Source organism: Lepeophtheirus salmonis, chromosome 6, assembly GCF_016086655.4.
Source record: "Lepeophtheirus salmonis chromosome 6, UVic_Lsal_1.4, whole genome shotgun sequence".
Taxonomy (NCBI): Eukaryota; Metazoa; Arthropoda; class Copepoda; order Siphonostomatoida; family Caligidae; genus Lepeophtheirus; species Lepeophtheirus salmonis.
In genome coordinates, this window is record NC_052136.2 from 1171201 (window position 1) to 1181305 (window position 10105).

The 10105-nt window shown below is 29.1% G+C and overlaps 1 protein-coding gene across 1 annotated transcript; it reads right to left on the minus strand.

Moving 5' to 3' along the window:
• Positions 1 to 4867: 4867 nt before the first annotated feature.
• On the minus strand, positions 4868 to 9568 carry LOC121120455 (15-hydroxyprostaglandin dehydrogenase [NAD(+)]). Its single transcript, XM_040715326.1, has 6 exons — positions 9270 to 9568; positions 8734 to 8840; positions 8600 to 8651; positions 8397 to 8530; positions 5978 to 6138; positions 4868 to 5112 (listed from the first exon to the last, which is right to left on the minus strand). The coding sequence occupies exons 1-6, from the start codon at positions 9484 to 9486 to the stop codon at positions 4992 to 4994; spliced, it is 792 nt and encodes a 263-aa protein (XP_040571260.1). The 5' UTR covers positions 9487 to 9568; the 3' UTR covers positions 4868 to 4991.
• Positions 9569 to 10105: the final 537 nt, after the last annotated feature.

A 10105-nucleotide genomic window follows, 5' to 3' on the forward strand; every position in this document is an offset into this window, starting at 1 on the left:
GGCTCAAAATAGACCTATGACGTCATTTATTTCCCATATATTTAAAGGAAAAAAAAGGAAGCCATTGCCAAGGGTACCAAATATATTTATCCCATCAAAGAAAATCTATTAATATTTCATTATTCTTACTATAATCAAGGAAATCTATACCTTGATCTATACTTAGCTATAGACTTCCTTATTAAACTCATTTGAGAAACAATTGTATCCATTATACTTTTTAATTAATCATTCCTATTCACATTATTTAAGTATGATAAACGTACTTTATTATGTTTTATAAAGTATTTATGAGCCAAAACTAAGATCAGTTTAAGTAGGCACATTTGTCCAAGCCCGTACTCCCTTGGAGGGCCTGTAATGGATGGATTTTGTTTAAAAATTGGACTATATATCCTGGGTTGAACGCCAAATTGTTAATAGAAATACACCTTGTTTAACCCAAATCTCAATATTAACTTTAGATAACTAAGCCTGGAAGCTTCATTTTTTTAATCATGAATTATGGTGTTTTCCAATTTTTAGTATAAAATATATCTTAAAAATTAATTTCAACAGTCTGAACTTTTGTAAATTTTGAGTTACAACCATTTGGTACTCAACTTACGATATATTCTAAGAAGAAAATAATATGTTTTTTTAAAGGCCATCAAAAAAAAAAAAAGAATTGACCTTTCTTTTTACGGAAAAATATTGAAATTATTTAAAGAAAGATTTTAAATTTCTTTAAAAATAATTCAAATTCTAAGAAATGAAAGAAAGTAATGGGCTCGTGTCATTTATATTTGCATCAGGCTCACCACAGACTATAACTGATCCCGGCCGGAGCTCGTAGGTATTTTGTATTGAATTTATAATCAGGCTTGGCCCTACGGCATGGCAACAAATCCAATAATGTCAGAGCTTGTCAATATAAGTATACTAATTTGTGCTGTGCTTCAGCTATACACGCTTGTTGACAAACCTCATATACAGTCACATTGATAGTTTTTTTAAATTTTATATATTTGGACCGTCAAGACAAAAGCAAGCTAGAATGAATTTTCTCAAAATCGATTCTAGATAACATTTATATTCATCGACAAATTATCATCCATTTTTATCAATAAAATATTCTCATTATCTCTTGGGTATGCCGCTAATTGTACTTAGAGTAGCCTACATTGATTATCATAATGAAAGAATGAGAAATTGATGTATTTTATTTGAAAGACCATATCAGGATCGTTATAAGTCTTTTAAATCAAAAAAAGGTTTTAAGCTATACTTCAATTTCTTGGGTATTTTCACTCATTCCACAAATTTGAATGCAATGTCTATAATTGACTCATATATGTCAATGTATGTGTGTTAATATGATGTAAAAAAATAAATTATTATTTTTTTATTTTCTGGATTTTTGTTCAAGATTATTTTCATGACGGAATTATATATGTATAGCTACGCTTTTAATAAAATATACATTAATACAGTAGACTTAGTCAATGTCTACAATTACTTCTCTTTTCTTATTAATTTGAGGCACTGGGCTTTAGCTACACACATTTGTCAAAATGTGTCCTCCACAATCAGAGAGATGGACAAATTTTGCTTCATTTTAATATTAAGGTTAAAGATAGAACCCTTGTTAGAGGTTTTCCCTAAAAAGATATATATTTGCGTCCTGGGACCTTTGAAGGTGAGGATCCTGTTCATTATGAGGAAGATTGGAAAGCTTAAAATTATATGCCATGCTTGCCGAAATGGTATTAGTTCTCTTATAATATGGCACTTCTGTAAATACCAATTATTATAATTAGTATTGATGAAACTTTGCTGCAACCTCTACTTTTTAACAGATTCGGGCTCCCTTGTTTAAAAAAAATCCGACTTTTAATCAGCTAGTTAAATAAGATCGGAAGTAAATGATCTAAAAATAATTGATGACGTTATTTAAAAACTTTAAGATCTTATTTATTACGCCCTACTTGGTCCTAACATCACTCCCCTGGAGATCATTTTGGAGCACCAAAAAATTCCTACCTTAAATATTTAGAAGCATTACCATGAATGTGTTTGATTTACAATACATTCATCATTGTGCCTCAAATAAAATTCAAATTTTATTAAAGTATTTACAAATAAAAATAAGAAATGATTGGATATGTAGAAAATTGAACTCGAATATAACCTGGCTATCATACCTATTTGATACATGAAAATTCCATAGTCCAGTGATTTGCAAATGGTGTGTTGTGAGACATTTCATAAAAAGTAATCAATTTACATAGTAGTTGATAATTGTACACTCAAAATTAGATCCATAATTTTTGGTTATATATTAATCTTATTTTAGGCAACCTTACAGAATTATAATTTTAACTATAATCAAGAAAAACATTGTAGTAACCTTTTGAAAAAATAGTAATTGGAACCAATAAAAATGAACGCCGTTCATTTTTTTCTCTCTTCCATGGTTTATTCTTTCAGAAATGAATGGGAAAATGAAGGCCGTTCACTCTTTACGTTCAATCTCCAAGCCTGTTTATAATCATTCAAATGGTTCATTTTGTAACCGGCTCTCAATTATTTCTTTTCTATTGACCTTACATACTATATTTCGCATTGCAAAGATACATTGTACTTTACAGCTAATACATTATTGAGTAATAATGATCAAAGTATGAAAATGTAATTATCTTAAAAAAAAAAAATCCATAGATCTTAACATAAAATTAATTATTTATTAGTATTTTTCAACGAATCATTCAAAAATAATGTTCTGGACTTAATATATTATTTAAGGGTATAATGTTATATTATTATAAATATATTAAGTAATGAACTAAAGTATATTTTAAAAACAAATTTAATATTTTAAGATTAATCAAATAATATAAGCTTCAAACAGAGCATCCCCATTTTAATAATTTGATTGACATACGAGAAATAAAATCAAGAGAAGCAAATAAGACGCAGGATAAGGAGTGAAACGAGTTTCAATATTCCATACAAATTTATAATTATAACTCCTTGATTGATATTTATTTAATCATCTCAATAAATCATTTTAATCTTGAGTCTGTCAAATCTGTCACTTCTAAATCCTTATTTACATGATTATTTGAAAATAAAAAAGGGATTTTTTGGCTCGGTGTTACCTCACTAGGATATAAATGGACACTCTAAGTGATTATCAGCTGTTGTTTTCCATGTTCATTCTCTTTTTAGCTTTGATGAAAATCCAGTGTAGAATAGGCATGTTTAAAAGAAACCAAAAATCAACATGGTAACCCTGACAATTTGAAGAATGTTTTCGCGGAGAGGTAACTAGTGAAGCCAGCTAAAAAATACACCGGATTTTCATCACTGTTTATCAGTGTTTTGAAGGTTGTTGATTGGTTAAATTAGCATTAACTCTTTTTAAGCTGTGAACAATGGCAAACAATTATTATTGGATAATAATGAAAAAGTTGTGAAAAATCGGCTAACTGTCACCAATTAATTTTAGGCCTTTTTTATAAATTTTTTTTGAAGAAAGAAAGATTTCGATATACTGTAAAGGTAACGAAGTTTTAGCTATCGTTTCCTATTTGAAGTTAGTTGCACAACAAATAACAAATTCTGAAAATATTTTAATAGGGAAAAAATACTTATGAGGTGGGATGGATTTTTTTTTCTCTTTCCACAATTCAAATCTACGTAAACAATTAAGCTAATTGCTCGGGGCCCTCACTCCCTTCTCCAGGACCACTTACTCTCCCTTGGTTCAAGCTCAACTCTGGATTGAATCCTACAAGTTACAACAATCATCATCATTCATAGGATAATGCTGGGACTAGTAATAGATTAATAGAATATATCATTCAACTGAAATGTTTTAACAAAAGAAGAAGGAAAAATATGGCTTCAAAACATTATGTCAAAAATCCTAGTTATGGTTCTCAGGTCCTGACTATTGATTTATGAATTTTTTTTTGAAGGAAAATCTCTTTTTCAGGTAATCTCTACAAGTAGAGTTATTGATTCCCCTAGAAGAATCAATGATTCTACTGGATTTCAACCTCTACTGTGACATATATATTTTTAGGGCGGTTAAAATTAAATTTTTTTCAAAAGAAATTCTAAATATTAAATTATTCCTAAAATTTTTTTTTTTGAATTTTTTTTAAAATCCTCTTTTGTTCTCAAAAAATTAAATTTCTAATATAAATTTTTTCAAAAAAAATAAATTCAGACATTAAATTTCAAAAATCCATAGCTTTGAACAAATAGTTTTAATTTTTTGGAAAAAACTGGAAAAAATTAAATTAAATTTTTCAATCCTTAATTTCGGAAGGTTTAGTTTTTTTTTGAAAATAATTGAAAATTTAATTTCCAAGAAAAAAATTTGGAAAATTGAATTGAAATATTAAATTTTAAAAAAAAAAAAATCAAAATCCTCAGCCATTCATAAAGAATTACTTTTTTCAAAATAATTTCAAAAATCCGTAATTATTCTCAAAAATATCAACATTTCACAGCTATTCATAAAAGTTTCAAAAATTTACAGTAATTCACAAAAAATTAAATTTTTTCGATTTTTTTTCTTCCAAAATCCACTTCTGTTTACAAAATATTTCAAAAATTATATTTTAATTAAAAAATTTTGATTTTTCTTTTGAAATATGTATTAAATTTTTTAGTTAAAAGCAAAAATTCCTTAATGTGAGGAATAACAGCTCCTCCAGTCCACCTCCTGTGGATACTGTTGTTGTACTGAAATTATTATTAAGGGCTCTGCCTCTCTGGTGAAAACTGTAATTTATAAGCTCTAGTATATTGTCACTGAAATCCAGTTTGGTTAATTCTTTTTATTATACTTTAAATAAATAATGTCATCAAATAATTAAATCAAAATTATGTATTGAGCAACGTTTTTTAATAATTAATCTAAATTAACATAGTATTTTGCATAAATAAATAAATAAAATGTCCGGCAAAGTTGGAATGATGGCATTGATTGCATGACTTTAATTTGGTAATCGATTATCTGGTATATTGATGGGCTGTAATTGATGAGGCCGTATAAACCAAACAGAACCATTCTTTGCATTAAGCACATTGATAATCTTCAAGGATGCTTCCTCACCCCTATAAAAACAATCAAACATTAAAATAGAGTCTAGTCTGTACCCATATGAGTGTAAAAATGAACACCGTGCATGCTTTCCGTTTATATTTAAAAGTTTAAACAAAAAAATCTAAAACATTGAACGGGCTTCATTTCTATTGATCTATGTGAGTAACATATTTTATATCAAATAATATTATCATTCAGAGTGTAGCATTCTTTTTCCACAAGACTGCATTACTCTCTGTTGCATTGTTTTCAAACTAATATACGTAAAGAAGGGATCTTTGTGAAGAAAAAACTAAGGATAGCAATTAGAAAAGGAAAAACAGTTGATGCGTGTGCTCTTTCTTCTTTTTCCTTCATAATTTAATAGGCTGTGGCTTTGTTAACATCTACCTCTAAAAAACAGAATTCTCCGCTAACATTAATATAAATTGATTTAAAAATGCATAATAAATTATAATTATATTTTCACTGCGTTAATGCTGGATTAGATGTAAAGAGTTCTCCTCTTGATAGCAGAAATTCATTTTCGCTCCCCAAAAGCATTTAAAAGTCAGCTGGTATTTAGTAATACCAGCTGACTTTCTCCCACCTTCTCCTCGCACTTTTACAAAAAAAAAAATTCTGAGTATAAGTAAGCAAAGCTCAAATGACTAAGTGACGTCATCTGCGGTATTTACAATAGTTTTTCGTAGCAACTCGGATGATGCAAAATTGATCATCTGATCTACATTTCGTTTTGAAAAAGAAAAGAAAAATGAACAAATTAACGTTAAAAAGAACAGTAAAAAAATCAACAAATGTTTCAGTAATGAACGGATACACGGAAAAGCGTGAACGGATTCAAGCTTGCCCCTACAATTGCTAAATGGTTATTACGTGAGGAATTTTTTTCCCTTTGCAGCTTCTTGAAGATGTTTTCTCGCATCGAGATCCGATGTTAAAGCTTCAAAACCATTTTCAACCATTTTCGATCCTTCAAAGTAATATGGTACGACCGATAAGATTCGAACTCCGGATCGTTCAAAGTATAGTTCACTCTATAATAAAATAAAACGAATTAATTAAATGATATATATGGAATTTTAAAGTATATGTCCATAAAATAAGCTACTTGAATGGAAATTAAACAAAGTCTGAGTAACATTGACTTCCAAAGGAATATTTATAACTATTTTTTACAATCAATAATGTTCTTTTAAATATCTTTTTATCATTTAATATTTATAAACATAAAGAGTGAGTCAATGACACGGCATTACCTAGCTAACACAAACACACCTTTCGTTGTCAACTGTCGATTATCTTGTCTCACTTGACAAGTCAGGGCAATTTCATGATTTATTCACTTGGAAAACGAAGTAATAATTTTAATCTACTTATGAACCGTTTCCAAAAGGACAGGAATCCGGTTGTATATAATATATTGCCTATGTTATTATTTCAATGAAAAAAAAATTTGTCAAATCAAATGTATAGCTAACTTTTAATAAAATATTACTAAAATCTAATCGTTAAAAAAAGAAAACAATAAATCATTAGACAATTCTTAATATTTTCCAATAATTAATCCACTTATTTATATTTAATTTCAAAACAATTAATGCAACCTAATTTAAAGCTTATTTTGTTTGAATATTCTATAAGAAAATTTAAAGTTTGACTGAATAAATCAATCAAAAGCGAATTTTTTTTCTTCCCGGAAAATCTTTTTATGTTGTAGTATAAGGTTTATTATTTAGTTTGAGCTATAATTTAAAGCAATAAAAAAAAAGAAGCTTCCAAATATGATCCTTCTATTTACTTGGTTTTTGTATAATTAGACACATTTTGTAAGAACTGTATTCAATATAAATTAATAAATATTTTATCTTTCGAAGGCTGGAATATTTTTTATCAATTGTTATTACTTTTCATTTTCTTATATACTACAGTTTGCCCGGCAGTGCTCGGGACATTAAAAAATTGGCAATTAATTAAGAATTTTTCTGCTTAATATAAAAGAAAAAATAAAGATTTTAAAATTTTAAGAATTATTTCCGCTGAAAATTGGTGTTAGATGGATCTTTGAACTATTTTTTTATAATGATATAGAGTAGGTCTGTCCGGCGTTGCTCGGGCATTCCTCGGGCATTAAGAAATCAAGATTTATTTGGAACTCTTCTGGTTTCTTTTTAAAGAAGATTATATGGTTTATAGAAGAAAAAATATTCGAGCAGAGTTATCGTTGTTCACTCATCTTCCATATAATTGTCAAAAATCCTTTGTCCTATTCACTCTTCCTTTTTTCTTCTCTGAACCTTATAGCTTATAATCCCTTTAAAAAAAGTATGACAAAATACTTATAAACATATAATTCTTAGAATAATTCTTAGAGAATTTTAGGGTCTTATCTTTTTTTTTTTAGTAGTCGGTTGTTTGTCTTGAACGCCAAAAAATTGTAACTAGAACCTACATGACAAATTTATCCAAAATCCAATTCATTGGTTTAGATGTGATTCTTGGACAAACACACACACACAGACATTCGCTTAATATATAAGTTATATTTTTCATGTCGAAATTTAGCTTTGAATCGTAACAATAATCTAAAAACGTGATTTAAAACAAAGGTTCTGAAGGGCAAACCTATTACGGTAAAATATTTTAACAATATTTTTCGTGTTCTATGGCTTAAGCAACAATAATAAATTTGGGGTATAGCCGGCAGACGTTCCAAGACCTGAATTTGAATGCTTAGTGTAATTGTTGAGAATTGTTAACAGCTTAACATGAGCTAATTCAAATTCAACCAATCAATGTTCAGAATACGGATAAGGGGGAAATGAGTAGAAAAATGGACAGCTGACAACAAAATACAATCTACATTTTGATGTTTTGAAGTAACGCCCTGCATAGACTCTACTTAAACTTTAGCCAATAACTTATGATATCCTGGACTTTAATTCAATTTTATTATAAATAGGTCAGTCAGCAACGATTTTTAGAATTTACTAGCCTTACGTCATTGGGACCCCAAATACAGGAGGAATATTAATGGAGAATAATTGAGTTATTAAAGGGATACTACAGTTTTTACTTTTTTATGTTACTTTTACCCAAACAAATGCGCCCAATGACGTCACCAGAAAGAGAAAAAGAGTTACTGAATACATCTGCTGTGTCTGGCTTTGTTGCCTTTAACTAATAACATTGCTTCAATTTACATTTTTAACTTGATGACCGGAGCATATATGTTACAAAAAACAAAAGTCCTTGCATAAATTTAAATGGTCAAATCCTCTTATATTCTACTTACTCCAAATGTTCTTGTGAGTGCAGTAATGGCATGCTGACTAGATGTGAATGCAGGCGTCGCTGCAAAATGATCTCCACGACAGGAAACTCCAACAAAGCTGGATATATTTAATACCACACCTCCATTACCATTATCTACAAACAGGATTTCAAGTATAATTTAAAATAGTTCATTCCATGATCATTATAATTTATGAGGCTTACGAGATTTGTTCATAAACTTCATTCCCAATTCAATTCCTAGATATGCACCTTTCTTCAATTGTAGATTTTATTTGTTGGTAAATAAAAATTTTTAAGACAAAATCTTTTATTATATTATTCATAGATTATCTTACCACATTGACGTCATATATGTTACTCCAATCATCCTCACCGAAAATCTGTGTCAAATTAAAAAGGATATCCGGTCTTCCAAACTCATTACAACATTTTTCAAAGGCCTCTAAATTTTAAAAATAAAGTTTTATTGTAGTGGTAAGATGTAGAATTGTGTCCTGCGTCAACATAAGAATAATCTTCAAGAAAAGGAGAAATTACCATAAACTCTAATATTTCAGTCAGTTATAGACTTACTACCCAAATTTCTGGGAAGAGATGATATACACAATAATGTTGGCTATAGTAATTAAACTTCATGAAGTTTAATTGGGCCCCAATATGGGGTCTCTTATTTCTCTAACTGTGACGATGAGTCTTTGCTATTTGAAGTAGTGTAATTTGCAGAATCTTCAAAAGACTAAACATAGTAGTTTGATAGTATAAATTGAGGATAATTTGTCTTAGAGTATAACTGTAATGCAAATTTAATTCTGGATTGCTTTTGTGTTGAGGGGTCACAGTTATATTATAACATTTACAAAATCCTTCTTACCCTCAAATTGTTCCTTATTCCTCACGTCCAAGGTCGAGTAGCCCCATCGCTCCTTATATTTTCCACTGAGAATCTCTTTTCCTTCAGGGTCTGAAAGAGTATCTGTAATCCACACTTTTGCACTTCGTGAATGAACAAAATCCGCGAGACTCACACCCAGAGTACTTAAGCCACCCACAATTAAGCAAACCTTGTCTTCCACAGCAAATTTGTTCATTTTTAATTATACAACATACACTTTATATTATTATTACAACTGAATGACACAGAGGCATAGCATGAATGAGGAGTGCTTCGTGTGTATAATATAATACCGGGTGAACGGGATTTCAGGCCTGCTTTTTCATACCTGTCTATTCAAGTTTTACTTTTTATGAAGAGATCTAGGATGCGCTAATAGGTACCACACTCATAAATATTCTATTTATATATAGGTCAAAATAACCATATTATTTCGTCTTTATGCAAGGCCGTGTAGGCCTGTGACAAGAAACGGGACAGGTGTTAACCTACCCCTAACTAAAATTTTATTAAAAAATGAAAAGTTCTAATCCAAATCTGTCCAAAAAGATCATTTTTAAAAGTATTTTCTAACAAAAGTCAATCAAAAAATTAAAAAAGTTAAGATTGTTTTGTCAACAGGTCATCCATCCCCTTTCCCAGAATCAAAAATTATATTAACAATTTTTTTTGTCAATTTAAAAAAAAAAGAAAAAAGAGTCTTATCTAAAAAAAAATGGCTGTAAAACATTATGTCCTAGTTAGGGCCCTCAGGTCCTGACTATTGATTTATGAAATTTTTTTTCCAGGAAAATTTAAAATGACATTTTCTCTAC